Below are 16756 nucleotides of genomic sequence, written 5' to 3'. Positions count from 1 at the left end.
GACAGGAATGTAAGAATCTTATCTTATAACAAAATTAATTTTTAATAGAATACAATAGAATATTACAATTCTACGAGTGTCGAGCATACGGCATTGCAACGAGTGAATTGGTGCAGAAAAAAAGTTATTTATTTTCTATTTTTTCTTCACTAAAACCCCTCTCTGCGAACAGATGAAAATACAAGAAGAGTGTATCATGTTCTCGTCATTCTAAAAGTATGCAACTATCTCATACGTGTGCAGCGATATGTGACGGTGTCGATGGAATTTGAGGCTACATCTGCTTGATGCGTTGCGCATTGTTAATATCTTCGACATGAATATACGGCGAACATTGTGAAAAGCGAGCGATATTAATATTAAATTAACTAGTAGTGGTTTCAATCTCCTACGTAAGCAATTTCGCGAGACGGCGTGTAATACGCGCTTCGCACAATTCAACGTCGCCTTTAACGCGACTCAACATCGGATTTACAAGAACGCATCGTTCCTGCGTCACTTCGGGCGGATTGATCCGCATTCGCGTGGAAGGACGTGCGAACGACCTGGGAAGATGTGAGATTATGAGTCTCCGGGGAAGAATGTCGCACCGGCGATTAAGGTGCGTCGTCCGAAAAATGGTAATGCAAAAGCGTCCTTCAACGTCGGAAATTCCACGAGAACGCCATTTTTCTCGTTTGCCAGGAAAGAACCAGACATAAAAAAAAGAATGTTTCTTGTTCTTAATAGAAGCTGAAAGAAAGAGAAAAGCGAGAGAGAGAGAGAGAGAGAGAGAGAGAGAGAACGAAGATAAAAGGACGAGTGTGAGAAAGAAAGAAAGAAAGAAAGAGAGAGAGAGAGGGAGAGAAAGAATGAGAGTGAATGTCATGTGCGTGACGATATACTTTTTTTCTCTCGGGACGGTCGGGTGGTGGGCACTCGAGGTATCTCGGGAAGATATATGCGCACGAGAAGGACAGAATTTTCCATGTAATATATATACCCTTACGTAACTATATACGTTGTTTAATATTGATAAGGATCAAAAATAAAAGTGATTATTCAAAAGCTAAAGCAGCAGGGTATGATGTCATTCATTATTTCCTAATGCCCAATTTCTGCACCTCTAGATAACTTTATCCAAGAGATATCTCCCAGAATACAATGGAGATATCTGCTGGATAAGGTTATCCGCAATTTATCTGGAAGTGAAAAAATTGGACATAAATCGTGTATAAAATACCACGATTTGACGATCCTCGTCGTTATCAATATGAATCATTATCTATCTGAATCGAGCAGGCCCGCATAATTTTGTTCTTTTGTTGTTTCTTCCCTTAGGTTTTTTTCATGAATTTATCGCGTAATATATTATTTAAATGTTTCCATGTTTTCTTTGTCGTATGTGATAGTAAGTATCTAACTGCAGCATTAATGAATATAAAATTAGAAATAAAAAGAAAATAGAGGCTAACGTAGAATAAACGCAAGATGTCGGCATGATAAAAACAAATACTTTGATCAACAGCACAGAAGGCAAATATAGTCTCAATATGTACGATATAGTAAATTTAAAAAAACAAACTATTTTTAATCTCGTGGCACTTGCATAGAAAATTGTGAAAAAGTTATTATACAATGTTTCGAAAGAATCGTGGGAAGGTCGATTTAATATATACTTAATAATCTACATAAAATACATAAACTGAGATTAAGTTTATATTTAATATAATATAATTTGCTTTGAATACATTTTCCGATATCTGGTTTAATCCACTAAATCAACGTAAGTAAAAAAAAAAAAAACAATATAGACAAAGCGAAGTAGTAACGTCTGCTCGTTGTCAGACAAGCCAGTAGTTACCAACTGTTATTCGACAGACGACGTTTCTAAAGCTCATTTTAGATTTAATATATCATGTAATGAATTTACATGTTTATTCTTTAAGTCAGATCTTTATTCTAAAATCTGACCTGAATTATAGACATTATTTAAATTTATTATAGTTGTGTAGATTTTTATTTTCTAAAATGTGACGCGGTTTATTTACAGTTTTTTGTACTTTATTTTATTTCATACCTTTTTATATTGTGCATTTTAACTATATAGCATATTTTAATATTTTATATTCGCATGTATTTTGGTTCTTTATTTTTGTTTTTTTTTTTTTGTATTGGAGAATACCAGAATATATAAAATTAGAACAAATTGTAATCGTCATATTTTTAAATTATAATTATAAACTGTCCAAAATAGGCGTAACGTTGAAATCATTCCACAATGGAACATCAAACTTTACTCTTTATTGACTAATTGATTTTACTAAAAAACCATTCATATCTTTTAATCCTGACTCATCGAATTTAATGCATGCCACATGTTGCAATATGCGGAATTATCGCACAATAACACGCAAAGTATTCGGGGAATTGCTAACAGTATTTTGACGTGATGTAATCAGACGTTGGCCGCGCGTGTTGCATGAGGTAAAAGACCACTAGTCGTCTACCTTCCACATTTGAGGTGACTTGTTCTCGTCGGTACGAGGAAAATGTCAAGGCTCCATTCTCGGAGCGAGATTATGTTCGTCTTCTGAAGTATGCAAATATTCGTATTTTTTGTCTCTTTTTATAACTCCAAGCAGGAAACAAAAGAGAAATTAAGAGATCGTTTAAAATTTTATTATGCTCTTTCACAGGCAAAATGTAATTTTATTTGATTTTTAAAAAATAAAAATGTACACAAAGAAAAATAAGACGTATACCAAAAGTATATTTTTGATAATTATAATTAATAATAACAATAAACCAATCCTCAATTGTATTATGAAGATTAGAATTCGATTTTGCAAACTTTTTGCGTAAAACTATAATTTGGATCACAACAAAAAGTGTTATATTACGTATTCACGTTGTGATCTCATTGAGGTATAATATAGCATACTTACAATAATTCTTTATGTAAATTGCACCAATCTGTGCAATTATTGCTGCATGAAATTATTGCTTATGAATTATGTAAAAAAACCGCAGTATGCGCATGAATGAGCGTCTAAATGCGACGCGCGTTGCTCTTTATTGGATATAAGAGACTCAACTTCTCGACTGCCATTCTCGTTTCGAGGAGACGCACTGGTTGCAGATGACATTTATCTCTCGTTATTGTGACATTCAAGTCCAAGCTAGCGCATCTCTAATTCCAAGATATTGTTAAAGAATAATAATATCGGTTATTAAAGTTCTAAACAGAAAACTGACAGTATTTAGAAAACAATTTTTGTATAGGTATGTCTACGTCGATCCTTTCCCAAGAAATAAATTATAATTTACAATATATATTTAAATTCATATATTAATTTATTATCTAAATTTAATTTTGATTCACATACAAGTCACAGGTACGGCGCGGTTAATTTTAAACGACGGATCACATAATGACGAGTTGCATCGCGATCGTTTTCTAATCCGATGTTATATGCCAAGTTGAAACAGACGACGCAGGATGAATGAATCGCTCGAAACGAAGCGATATGTTGGCTTTTCGGCTACGACGGTCACGATCCTTTTACTTCGAGGAGAAGACGGGATGATTTCCATCGGCGAATGAAGACGCAGTTATCTTCTCCCGCTCTCATCCTCGCGCGAAGATGATAAAAGCACGCCGGGCGGCGGCAGCGCGTCGTAGTCTTCCTTTCGGGATTGGGTTAGAAGGAACGTGGATTTCAACGACGACGATGGCCTCGAGACCAATCGTCCATCTGCTAATCGCCTGTGGAATTCTCGCCGCGACAATGTGTGAGTAAGAGTTTACCCTGCGGTGCTCTTTCGCATGTTCGAGAAAGTGAAATAGTCGTCCGTTCGCCGATCGCAAAGAGCGAACAAGGATTATCGTTATTGCCGTGCCACTTGCCTTTGATTCTAGAAACGCAGTGATGTGATTTTTCTGACGGCACAAGTGTGACGTTTTCTCTCAGATGTATTCTCTGTGTGTAAAATAAAAAAAAGTCTCTCTCGATGTAATTCTTCTGTATTCGTCACGAATTTTTGGGCATCACTAATTCTTCTGTCTTTTCTTCTTCTTGTTGTTGTTGCAGCAGATGATTATTCGTTTAACAAATATTTGGCTATGATATTATTTCAAGCAATTTAAGCAATTTGGACAAATGATGACGGAAGAAAGTAAAAATAATTACAAACTGAAAGGCACACGTTAAATATTTTATACTAAATTATAATTAATATTCAAACTTCTTTCTAATATTTAAATATTCAAACTTTTAATGATTGGTTCATTTATTATTTTATTGGTTAAATTTCTCATACATACTTTAACGGAAATTAAATTGCCTGTACAAAATGAGTATTATATATAGTATATTTCCAAGCTGTTATGTAACATGTAATATTACGCAAGTTAAATTATTATACGATACGTAATTCAAAGAGCTTAACAAGGTTGGCTAAACTCCAAGGCGCTTAGGAAATTTGTACATCCAATTTTATAAATGCAATGCGGCCTGAATAGCAGTTTACTGTCGTATATTACTATACGTATGCTCAGTCACGAGCGTATAGGTAATTTGTATGCGATGCGCTGATATACTGACAGAGAAATGAATTTTCAAGCTTATAACTTAGCATGAATATTAATCCTCCACTGCGTCATTAGATTTATAACAGCTATTATTTTAATAAGATCTTGATGCGATCATGTTATAAGTAAAAAAAAATGAATATTTTGTTTTTATCGCGAGAATAGTTCGATTAATGCATAATGCGCATTTCAGTGCCTTTTAACTGGAGAAACTCTTTCGACCTTCGGACAAGAAGGACTCGATAGGTGGGATTAACGCTCGTCCTCGTCGGCCTAACGACAGATAATCGAGTTTGTAATCAGCGAAACTTTCTCTCTCGTTGTTTGCACTCATTACCTTGCGCAATTTCTGTCCCGCGGAAATGTCTCGGAAAACATCTCTGGGAATAGCCGCCGGTTTTCGTGCGCAGAAGCATCGTTATATAGAAAGAACGAGTTTGCTGAAGAATCTAAAAATTTAGCTAGATACAGATCTAAAAATAATTTTGTTGGACCATCAAAATAATTACGTAAAAATCGTAAGTTGATAAACAATCCTGTAAAAATGTGTACATTCTAATAATCAGAGCGTCCTACGTGATTATTTTGATGGTCCAATTAAATTATTTTTAAATTTATGCACTGAGAGAAACGTTTTGTATGATTTAAAATTTTGAATTTGGTTAGAACAAAATTTTGACTAGAACAACAAAATTTTGAAATTAAAAGAAGTAAGAAAGTTTTATAAGTCACATATCATACACAACATTTATCTCATTTGATCTAGCTAAATTTTTGGATACTTCAGCAAAACCATTCTATCATTCCTCAGCTTTTCGTAACGTCCTGGAATTTAATTATTAATATTCAATCGGCTTTTTTAAGCTTCAGCCAAATATATTTTATTTCATTAATGTTTAGAGAGAGAGGATGTAGTATCGAGAAAAATTCTTCTTACGATTTATGTCTATGGCCCAGTTCTACAACTCACGGTTAACTCTTAAGCGCGATATTTAACTTATTCCTTATATCTTTTCAATTCAAGAATTAAAGAAAAATAAGTAGAACTTCGGTTAAGAATTGTGAGTTGTGAAACTGAGGCTTAGAACTAGAAAAAGACTAAGTTAAACCGAGATTAAATTAAGTTAATGTACATTTATAGAAATGGACATTAATCTTGTTTGTAGCGCGATTATTTATTCTTTGGAAATCCTTGTTGATTTCATTTCATCTATTGAAAAACGTCCTCAAACCAGTCGGGTCCAATTCAATATTGTCTGGAAATGGCGGTTACAAACGCGTTGCGCAAGTGATGCGCATGTAACATGAATATATGCAGTATCTTCGTAGAGGTCGAACATCGGCAACCGTCGAACTTTCGCCGCGCGATAATCACATACACTGCATTAACGTTACTTATTAATACTCTCTGAACGGACTCGTTTGACGAGTTTTATACGCAATATTAAATTAAATCGGTGTTTCAGAATCGTTTATTCCGCGAATTTGGTACCCAGATTTATAAAAGAGAGAACTTTTCTCTCTGTAACTAATCATTAATCATGCTCGATACATACAAATGTAATTAAAGAAAATAATGATTAATAAAATAAATTAGTTAAGGAGGATAAGTTAAAACAATACACATTTATTATCATGTCATGAATAATAATAAATTGATTATATATTAATAAAACGTTTATTAATAATGATATATTAATATATAATATGAATGTTTCAACTATACTAAGTCTCTCTCGGCATGAAAATTTAAAAGGATGAAACATTAAAATAAAATCACAAATTAAATTGGAACATAAGTTAAAACTAATGTGGCATAACGTTTCTCTATAACTCTTATTTTTTGCCTACAATCGTTTGATCTGTGAAAATATCTTTATTATGTTTATTAAAATAACTAACAATCTAAAGTACTTTATTACAGTTTAACTCATTCTCATTATAGTTTAATTTAATAAGCTCAATTATAGTTCAATTTATATTTATTACAATTTAATTTAATAAGCTTAATTATAGTTTAATTTATATTTATTACAGTTTAATTTAAGCTTGAGCGAGACTGTGAATATTTAACGGATGCGAATATTTATATATACGCGATATAAAAAAATGCATTCTGTATTTAAAGTAAAAACTTTTTTAAACGATTATTGCCATTTCAGCGCTCAATCAAAACAGCAGATTCTCGAATCAGCTGTTCGACAATCAATTTAATCGTGGTCTGCAACAATTTTCTCCGAAACGTGGCCAATCCGCGTCATGTCCGGAGAAGAACGGTCGTTTTCCGGTACAGAATCAGTGCGACGCTTACATCGAGTGCATCGATGGGATCGCCGAGGAAAAGTTATGTCCCGAAGGCTTATTCTTCAATCCTGAAGCTCGTTTCAATTATCCCTGCGGATATCCAATCGACATAGACTGCACAGGCAGGCCGAATTTGCGTGAGTTCCTCGCAATACTTTGTTCTTACAAATTTTTATCAAAAATATTCTGACATATAAAATTTTAACGAAAGAGACCTCAAATAGTTAGATCTCACATTTTATTTATCTAAAATCGTTGAAGATCCAACAAAAAAAATTTCTGGCAAATTAAGCTAATCACACACGGAAAAAAAAGATTTGTTAAAATAACTAAAAACTTCATTGATTCAGCAAATCTATTATATAAGCATAATATAGGACGGCCAGTTTTCTATGATAAAAGTAGCAAAGTTGTACAGCTAAATAAAATTGGTGATTATAGGCAATCATATATTTATTATAACATAGTAAAAACTTTCTACGAAAATCAAACCAATATAGGTACAGTCCAATATAAGATCAAAATATTTAACTAAACGTGCTAGCTAAGATCGCGCGTACTTTTGCTGCTGTAATGAAGAAAATAATTGTTACATTTTCGTTGTAACACAGAATTAGCTGAATTGACATACTGATAATTGCTTACAGATTTGATTTCTTCATTGAACCATCAAATTTGCTTAGTTATAAATGTAATTGAACTCATACAGCAAGCTATAGCTTTGCTGAATTATCCAATCTATTTTTTCCGTGCATCAAGACGCGATTGAGTGATGAAATAATTCGTGAAATTTTCTTCAGAGCCGGCAAACCCGTCCAACGATTGTCCTCATCAATATGGCTACTTCAAGATCGGCGATCATCAGCACTGCGGGCAATTTATGAACTGCGTGGATGGCAGAGGTTACGTGTTTGACTGTCCGGAGGGTCTGGCCTTCAATCCGCAGACCTATCGATGCGATTGGCCGGATCAAGTGCCGGACTGTGATGCCGAGACTTTCCTTGGCTTCCGTTGTCCGGAGGTGAGGAACGATTTCTTCTTGGACGCCGAGATTAAATTTTATCGTAGCCCTGCTGATTGCCATCATTATTATATTTGCGTAAACGGCCGTCCGAGACTGCAAAATTGCGGCATTGGAAATGCTTTCAACGAGCTCATTGACACTTGCGACGCTGCGGAAAATGTCACCGGCTGGTGAGTAACATTTAAAAACGTCTTTCCTATAAGATGCATTTTGTCTTTACTCAGATTTATTATGTAAATAATAGATATTTATAAACTTATTTATTTATATGCTTTAATAAGTATTTAAAAAATATTAAAATAAAAACTATGAAAAATGTAACGTATAATCTACTTTTTAATTACAGAATCAGTCAATTTATTGTCACGTGCACTCTAAAATTCTTATCCTTTTCTTGATGTCGCTTATATTAAATAGAGAATTATTTAATTTTATGTACTTTTTTCACAGCGAACACGAATCAATAGCGAGAACCACCACTCCATCTTACCGCCAACGGGTTAGACTGTTTTAAATTCTGATAGAGAATTGAAGAATGGAAATGAAAATTGACGGCACAGTAATTGTGAAAGAACAGAGATCAAGAATTTCAAATATTTCGAGATATGTAGTATGATTTATTTTCGACATGATAAAATACCACGCAAATATCCGTGTAATGATTTAAAATTGTTATGTTGATTAATGTGAATAAAATAAAAATCCAATTGCCATGCCGTGCACTGATGCCATAAATAATGTATATACTATCGCTTAAGTTGCCTTAAGAATATGTATTTAATATAGAATTGTGTAGAAAACTTTTAATAAATAAAAATGTAAAAATAAATACCCATTTCCTAGTGGACACCCTATGCGGTTGTTTTTTTACAATTAAAGCTCAAGATTACAAACTAGCATAGTTTTATGGCATTGAACTCTACAATTGACAATTTACTCTAATAAACTTTATCCAATAATATGATTTTATTAAAAGTTTTCTTAATAGTGAATTTCTCTGTTTTGAGATTTATTTGCTACATATAGCACATTAGAGTTGTAACAAAACAACGACTGCAAGTAAATTTACACTCCAATATTATTGCTTAATTTCATCAAATGGTAAACGTATCATATTAATAACTGAAAATAGTGTCATAAGGTTAGTATGTTTCTCTCAGAGTTGTGCTACATATTTCAAGATTATGTAATTTTTACGTATTATTTACATTAAGTTTATACGAATTTTTTAAATATAAATACTACAAACAGTGTAAAATATGTAAATTATTATTAATTAAGGTTCCTGAGTAGTCGCGGCGGCCATGTTGGAATCGTGACGTCAGAAGCGAGGAATGACACGTAAATTTATGCTGCAAGCCATTTGTAAATAAAAACAATTTGGATGAATCTAAATGACGAGATTGCTTTAAAATACATGTAAAAATGGGCATAAACTGTCTTTTTCTCCCTTAATAATTAGTAAATGGTCGCAAAAAGCAGGTAAAGCGAGTCTAATTTCGGGCAGAAACACACGGTTTGAACAGCTGTTGAAATGAATGAAATATACGCTTTTACGTATCAAATTCTAGGATATAACTATAGTTTCTGCCCATTTTTAGGACTTTCATAAGTACGAGACACGTCACATTTTCACAATTAAGCAAATAATAACGAAATGCAGGCATGCAGCACAAATTTCGTCGTCGAAACGTCACTGTTCCACGCTTATATATAAGTTTAGCCATTTATCGTGGCGAGACACTGTAACACACACACAAGCACGAGCCCATGTATATGTGCTCGCTTTCAGCGCACCGAGAGCACATGTATACATGGGCTTGTGCTTGTGTGTGTGACTATCGATTTCGCCACATTTTGCCAGGCCGCCGACTGATTTTAAATCATATACTACTCAGGAGCCTTAAACAACACAATACAAACAAAAGTAATTAAGTTTTATGATTGTTAATATATCTGATCTTAATATTGATAAAGCACTTTAATATTGATAAAGACTTTAATATTGATGTAAGCAAGATAAAAACTTTAGTACAGTTTAGTGCAACGATAAAGAACATAAGCTTCGATGATCTAAAGGTTATTTACATATATGACACGTAAAGCATAATTTATATAATTTACGTTGTGTACACACATAGATTATTATATTTTATGCGTAAACGTACACCTTGATTTCTTCTCTCAAGAATGAAAAGTAATATTAGAAAAAAATTACCTGGAAAATTAATTTTGGTTAATTAAATAAAATTGTGTTTTTAATAAAATACTTCATAAAAACACAAATTACGAAAAAAGCATACAGTTTATGTTCGTTTTAAATATATACGTAAAGGTAAGGATAAGCGCAAAGTAATTTTAAAAGACAGAATAAATTCACGTGTGCATATAGAATATACAATTATTATTGACATGGTACAGTTACTTAAAAAATATATAATAGATACAAATTTGGACGTGCGTGTGTGTGTACGTTGTTGAAACGTATAGGCGCAACGTAAATACACACGCGATAATTATTAACGAGTTATACGCACATCTGGCGGCACGTACGAATTTTCTAGATTCTATCTAAACTAAATAGCTAGAAAGATGTTCCGGAGTAAGTTCGCAAAAATATATATCTACACTCTATCTACGGCTGACTCAAAGGCGCACTCGTTTCCGCTCGTAATTAAAGCGCGCTAATTAGTAGTAGGAAATTAAGAGCATTTACGAGAGGTAACGCGAATCATACGACCGGCATTACGTTACGGGTGTGCCGCTGTCGTGCCGATAGCAGAATGCATATAATTGAATATACGAAACGAATTATGCAAACTATAAGCTGCGATCTCTCTTCCCTCGGCTTTCTCACATGTCGTTGTAACGCATCCATTAAATCGACTATATGTTTTGCACGTTACTTCGAGATATCTACATTTTATCGAGCTACCTTCGTACCTAGATATTTGAGCAATGACGTTTCATCTAATTGCACTTTTTGATATCATAATGAATTAATTCGACGAATGTATTAATAATTAAACAATTCGGTCATCTATGCATGCGATATTTAGTTTGATATATTCCAATATATACATGACAAAATTAAAATTATTTAAATCTGTAAACAATAGTTTCGAAAAATGCTTTATCAAAAACATTTTATACGAAATTCTGAGAAGATTCTTCTATTGAAAATATTTTTAGATCTACTGCACTGACGTAAGTGCAAGCATAGTCGCAAATATTTTATTAAGATAGATTCGTTTTCATCTTGATAAAACTTAGTTCGATATACTCCAACATATACATGACAATTAAAATTATTTAAATTTGTAAAAAATATAGTTCTGAAAAATATGTGCTTTATCAAAAATATTTTATACGAAATTCTGCGAAGATTCTCCTAATATTTTTAGATATACTGCATTGTGGATACAGTGCATGGTCGCAAATATTTTATCAAAAATATATTCGACTTTATCTCGATAAAATTATTTATACGGCCAAAAAGACGGCTGCTAATTCGTTATCGCGCTGCGTACGAGCAAGATGCCAAGAGCACGGATAAACCGTAGGGCGTAGTTTCTTCGGCAATATTCGGCAACGTTCAGAAATTCGCGTTTCGCGCATCTAGATCATTCGCTCGACGAGTGATTGCGATATAAATCGCTTCACAGTCGCGTGACAATCTTCGTTTAATGTCTCTCGCGCCAACACGTCTCGAGGACACAACGTAGGAACCGACTTCTTCGTTTTCTTACTTAACGCTAACGATAAGTGCGACTTCTTTTTTCATACGAGACCACGTCAACGATGTTTCCTCGCTTCCCTCTCTGATCCAATCGATGATTGCTAGTCGATCGGAACGCATTAACTTTAATAAGTGTGAATCCAGCGCGAAGCGCTATGGCAATGGGCTTAGGAGAAGGAGGGAGCCCTCTTCTTCGGGTATTCTTACTTATTGCGTGTTAAAAAAAAAGAAAGAAAGAAAATATAAATACACTAAAGAGTTCTAAAGGATTCACGAATTACCAAAATCAACGGAATCGAGGAAACACGAGATTCGAAGAAAACGAAACGGTGGAGCGTCCCTTATTTCTCCCCGTGAACGCTCTCACCAGGAGCGATTTCGGCACTTCCGGTTACGCACTTCGTGACGGCAACTCTGCGTCACTTCGTCAAACGCCGTGCCCTCTTCGCACACAAATCGGAAGTCCAGCACCTGCCGCGACGTGAAACCGGGCGAGCAATAGTGAAACAATCGACAGTCCCTGAAGTCGCCGTAGAAGCGATACATTTCTTTCTCCAGGCAATTAAAGCTCGCGTGCTTTCGCGGTTTCACGAGTTTCCGGCTGCTTGATTTGAGGATCGCAGCTTCCATCGACGCACCGGGATCGGAATCCTCCGCCTTAGGCAAGACAGTCGTCAAGACTGAAACCGACGTGGCGCGTTCAGGAACCGGAGGAACCGAAGAAACCAATGAAGTTTCCTGCTGATAGACTTTGGAAGTGGAAGCTATAGTGGTCTCCGTTATTTCAAGGTACTTCTCAGTACTCGGTGCGATTTCAGCATACTCGGACTTTTCGAACAGCAACGTTGTCGGTGGAATAGTCGTTGGAACGAGAGTATCAATGTCCTCTGTCGTTTCCTGTGGTATAACTTCTATTTCCTTCGTTGTCCGCTCAATGGAAGGCGCGAGAGTGGATAATTTAAATAGAGGATAAGGAGTAAAAGTTTCAATTTTCATGGTTGTCATTCCCGGATCAGTGTTTTCTGAAGAGTTGGCCGAAGTATTTTGCTCGGACGAACTCGGAAGTTGATCGTCCTTGTTCGTTTGATTATTCTTTGCGAGAGAATCGAGGGATATATATTCGTTTGTTTCCAGTTTGCTCTCGAGACCGTTCTCCTCGCTCCTGCTAGACTCCGTCGTCGTCGTCGTTGCTGCCATTGTCGTCATTGCCGCCGTTGTCGTTGCTGCCGTCGTCGTTGCTGCTGTCGTCATCGCTGTTGCCATCGTGGCTGCCGTCGTCAATGGTGCCGTCGTCGATACTGCCGCCGTCGATGCTGCCGTCGTTATTGTCACAGGCTCCGTCGTTATTTCCGGGTTTTCAGTATTCAATATTTCTGTAGTAGTAATAGTAACACCTTCAGTGGTAGTAGTAGTAGATGTTCGTGTAGGTAAAATGAGCTTCCTGATCGTTGGTTTCGGCGCCAATTCGTTATAAGATTTAATCGGTTTCGCCGGCTTCGGGTTATATAGGCTCAATCTCGGTTTGATTACGACCGGATTCGGAGTCGTCGTAGGAGGAATGTAAGCATAAATCCTTTTGTTCCCAGTAGGCTTAAAGATTTTCGGCGGCGTGGCACGAGGGGTGGTAGTTTTCGGTCGACGGGTGATGGTCGTCGATCGAGCAGTCGTAGTTGTGATCGGAGTCGAGCTTGATGCCGTTATGGTCGAATCTGTTGTGGTTGAGGTTACCATGATTGACGCCGTTGTGCTCGATGCCGTTGTGCTCGATGTCGTTGTGCTCGATGCCATTGTGCTCGACGTCGTCGTAGTCGATGCTGTTGTGCTCGATGTCGTCGTAGTTAATGTCGGTGTTGTAGTCGATGAAGTTGTGGTTAAACTTGCAATTTCTTCGAGATCCTTGATCTTCGTGACGCCGGCCACGTGATCCGTCTGCATTTCTACTTCGATGCTATCATCACTCTTCTCTATATTCTTCGTACGATCGGGATCTTTCGCTGACGTATCTTTCTTTTCTCCATCGTTCTTTTCCTCACTCTTATCCTCTTCAAATTCGTCCAATTTCGTTGCAATTTCTGTCTTGTAATTTTCCGGCTCGTAATTGTCGTCGACGTAATCGTGCGCATCATTTTCATTAGATGTCAACGATTCTTCTGTTGTCTCCTCATCCTCGTTATCGTCCGATAATGGTAATTCGTCTGTGAATTTTAAGACACCCTCAGTACTGTCCTCGCCATCTTCGGTCGAAGCCGCGATGTCCTCCTGAGAATCGGTGTACTCCTCGGGATTTGTATAATCCATTGTGGAACCCTCGGTACTTTCCGGGTACTCCCTGTAATCCTCTTGGATGCTGCGCGTACTCTCCGCAGACGATTCTGTTATATCTTGATACTCGTTCAATTCTTCGGAATTTACGTCCTCATTGTAATTTGCAGTTGAACTCTGCTCTTCGTCCGAAATTTCAGTGCTCGATTTCTCGCTTGCATCTTCGTCGTAAGCTGATTCTTCTTCCAAGTTACCTTCGCGAGAAGTTGCGACTTCGTCGGAAGAAATCTTGCTAGATCGATCCTGCGAGTTCTCTTCGAGTTCTCCTTCATTCGTATCAGCTTCATCATCATCCGGAAATTCGTACTCCCTGTAAGAGTCTTCCTCTTCGATGGAAGACTTCTCTTCAGAGACTTGTGCAACTTCCGTCGATCTCGCTTCGTTTGCATTACTCGGATTTTCGGTCGTATCTTTTCCTTCGGTAGTCTGCGTATAATCCGGCAATTCTGTTTCCCGTTTTTCCTCCTCTATTTGATCAGCACGTAGTTCCGAACTCCTCGTATGCTCTTCCACAATCTGCCGATCAAACGATCGCTCTATGTCCTTACTCCTACTTGAATCGTAACTTTTACCGTCCTGCAAGCTCTTCGAGTATATCGCGTCTCGGTGACCAATCGCCCTCGTATCAAGCTCTTTAAAAGTTTGTGATTCTGAGTCCCCGAAAATGTTACTATCAATCTGCTCCGCAACTTTCTTCTCAAAAGCTGTAATGGATGGGGTCACGGTAGTAGTAGAAGTAGTTGTAGTAGTAGAAGTAGAAGTAACAGTAGTAGTATCAATAACAGTAGTAGCAGTAGTCGTTCTTTCCTTTTGCTGAATTGTCTCTGTCGGTTCAATGTTTTCCATTCTTTGCTGCCTTATCCTCGAAGATATACGTCTTTTCGACGATCTCGGTCGAGAACTTTTCCTTCTCGGACCAGACTTTCGTTCTCCATCTTTGGCACCATTTCGTTTGATTGTTTTATGCGGAATTGTCAGTTGTCTTCTCTCGCCGGCGACGGAGTTCGATCGCTTCTCCGGGTCATCTTTTATCAAGGATCCTGCGATTTGTCCTTCGTGTGCAACTTTCCCGTCAATCTTTGATGCGTTGTACGTGTCAGATTTCGTTTCTTCGATGATAATCTCGATAGGTGCGTCAGTCTTGGCGGACGTGGCTTTCACTTTGGAGTTATTGTTAGAATCGAGTATTATTAAATCTATAACGTCTCCTTGAGATTCATTTTTTCGAGAATGAGCAGTCGTAGATTCGATGTAAATTTCAAGTTCCGACGTATCCTTAATGTGTTTCTTCTCATCAAGCGATTTTTCAGATTTAATTTTAACATTTGGAGTCGAATCTTCATGACTCGCTTTCTCATCTTCTTCTTCCTCGTCCGTATTTTTATTTAAATTGAAGTGTTTAGAGGCTTCTGTCTTCAAGTCTTCTAGATAGTCTACTTTTTTTATCGCATTGTCTTGCACCTGCTTTACAGATATTGTATCAAAAGTCTTGCTGTTTATTCCAATACGTTCGGTATTATTTCTATTTTCTTCAGCATCACTGTGAGAGGAATCTTCATTCACATTGTCGCTAAATAAGATGTCCCTAAATTTTATCAGACTTTCTTTAAGAGATCGAAAATCTTCGAGATTGACCTGGACATGCGTACTTTCTTTATTTATCGCATTATCTTCATTCTTACGCGGTTCACTTTTTCGTATTACCTTGAAATCCTGATGACTGTTCACTTCGTAAACAAAGTTATAGGGTTGCTCAAGCGATCGTTTCGCACGCAAGAATCTTATGTTCTCCATCGCGTTCTGGCGATTTTTGCGAATTTTCGGAACGTCGCGATAAAAGGGATCGAAGGACTCATCACCCTCCTTGTAATCGTCATAGCTGGCCGGTATAGTCGGCAACGGCAATGTCACCAATTGCGTAGTGTTCAGGGGTCTACCAGATTCGTCACTCACGCTCGCCTTCGCTGTGACAATCACCCGGGACTGCGAAGGCAGCAGAGGCGAAGGGTTCTGAACGATTCTCTGGATATCTGGTGGCGGCAGATTTATGGTAATCTGATGAGGTTTGAGCTGCGGCACGTGAATGTGTTGGGTAACTTGGTGAGTGACTGACTGCAATGACTGCGGAGGTTTCGGAGAAGGCCTCGGCGTCGGATAGAACGATCTCATAGTTGTTTCGATGGTGGCCGGAGTCGGCAAAAAGTTGCCGGATATCCTTTGCTGCGATGTTTGACTTGTTTTCGTCTGTACTGTTCGGGACGATTCTTGCTGGCTTGGCACCGGAGATATTGTCAGCTTAGAAATCTAATATTAGAAATAAAAAAAACGTAAGTAAGGTTTGAATAACATTTTTCACCAAGTCAGCTCCGCTAAACCGGAGACTGAAATGATTTTAGCGCGCGAATTCTATATTGTTTTAAGTAAATAGTACAGAGTTGCAAATATAGTTCGTGTTGGTTCATTTGTCACTCTATGTCCATTGAGTCCGTTCGTCCAATTGTCCGTTTGCAAAATTTCTCAAAAATGACTTAACTTTTTCAAATTTTATTTTCGGTAATAGATACTAAAGGATACTTTATCGAGGCAAAATTTGTGTCAAATCAGTTGACCATAAAATGGTTCAAAGGTCAAAGTCAATGAGATTTTCAATAATATAACGAACCAAAAGGATTTTAAAATGTTAAGAGATTGTAATGTATTATATTTCAACATTTTTAACAAAGTTCTTCCAATAGTTACGTGTTTTTCGCTGTACTACTTTATTACAATCGTTGCAAAGAGTACTATTATACAA

General features: G+C 36.7%; 2 protein-coding genes across 7 annotated transcripts in view; one reads left to right on the top strand and one right to left on the bottom strand.

The window, feature by feature from the left end:
- The first annotated feature begins 3671 nt into the window (after positions 1-3671).
- LOC108768765 (uncharacterized) lies at positions 3672-8767 on the top strand. Its single transcript, XM_018519327.1, has 4 exons — positions 3672-3774; positions 6736-7014; positions 7678-8071; positions 8352-8767. Exons 1-4 carry the CDS (start codon positions 3714-3716, stop codon positions 8413-8415), a joined length of 798 nt encoding a protein of 265 aa, XP_018374829.1. The 5' UTR covers positions 3672-3713; the 3' UTR covers positions 8416-8767.
- A 2561-nt stretch (positions 8768-11328) lies between these two features.
- LOC108768877 (flocculation protein FLO11) overlaps positions 11329-16756 on the bottom strand; it is a 77330-nt gene continuing 71902 nt past the window's right edge. For 4 of the 6 annotated variants that reach the window (XM_018519531.1, XM_018519532.1, XM_018519535.1 and 1 more), the window contains one exon: positions 11329-16266. In XM_018519531.1, coding sequence (XP_018375033.1) covers positions 12004-16266 — 4263 coding nt within the window. In that variant the 3' untranslated portion in view covers positions 11329-12003. The remainder of the gene's footprint in view (positions 16267-16756) is intronic. The other 2 variants (XM_018519533.1, XM_018519534.1) reach the window with 2 other exon arrangements.

Source organism: Trachymyrmex cornetzi, unplaced genomic scaffold (assembly GCF_001594075.2).
Source record: "Trachymyrmex cornetzi isolate Tcor2-1 unplaced genomic scaffold, Tcor1.1 scaffold83, whole genome shotgun sequence".
Taxonomy (NCBI): domain Eukaryota; kingdom Metazoa; phylum Arthropoda; class Insecta; order Hymenoptera; family Formicidae; genus Trachymyrmex; species Trachymyrmex cornetzi.
The sequence above is the reverse complement of the archived record's forward strand: the minus strand, read 5'-3'. Positions and strand labels throughout refer to the sequence as shown.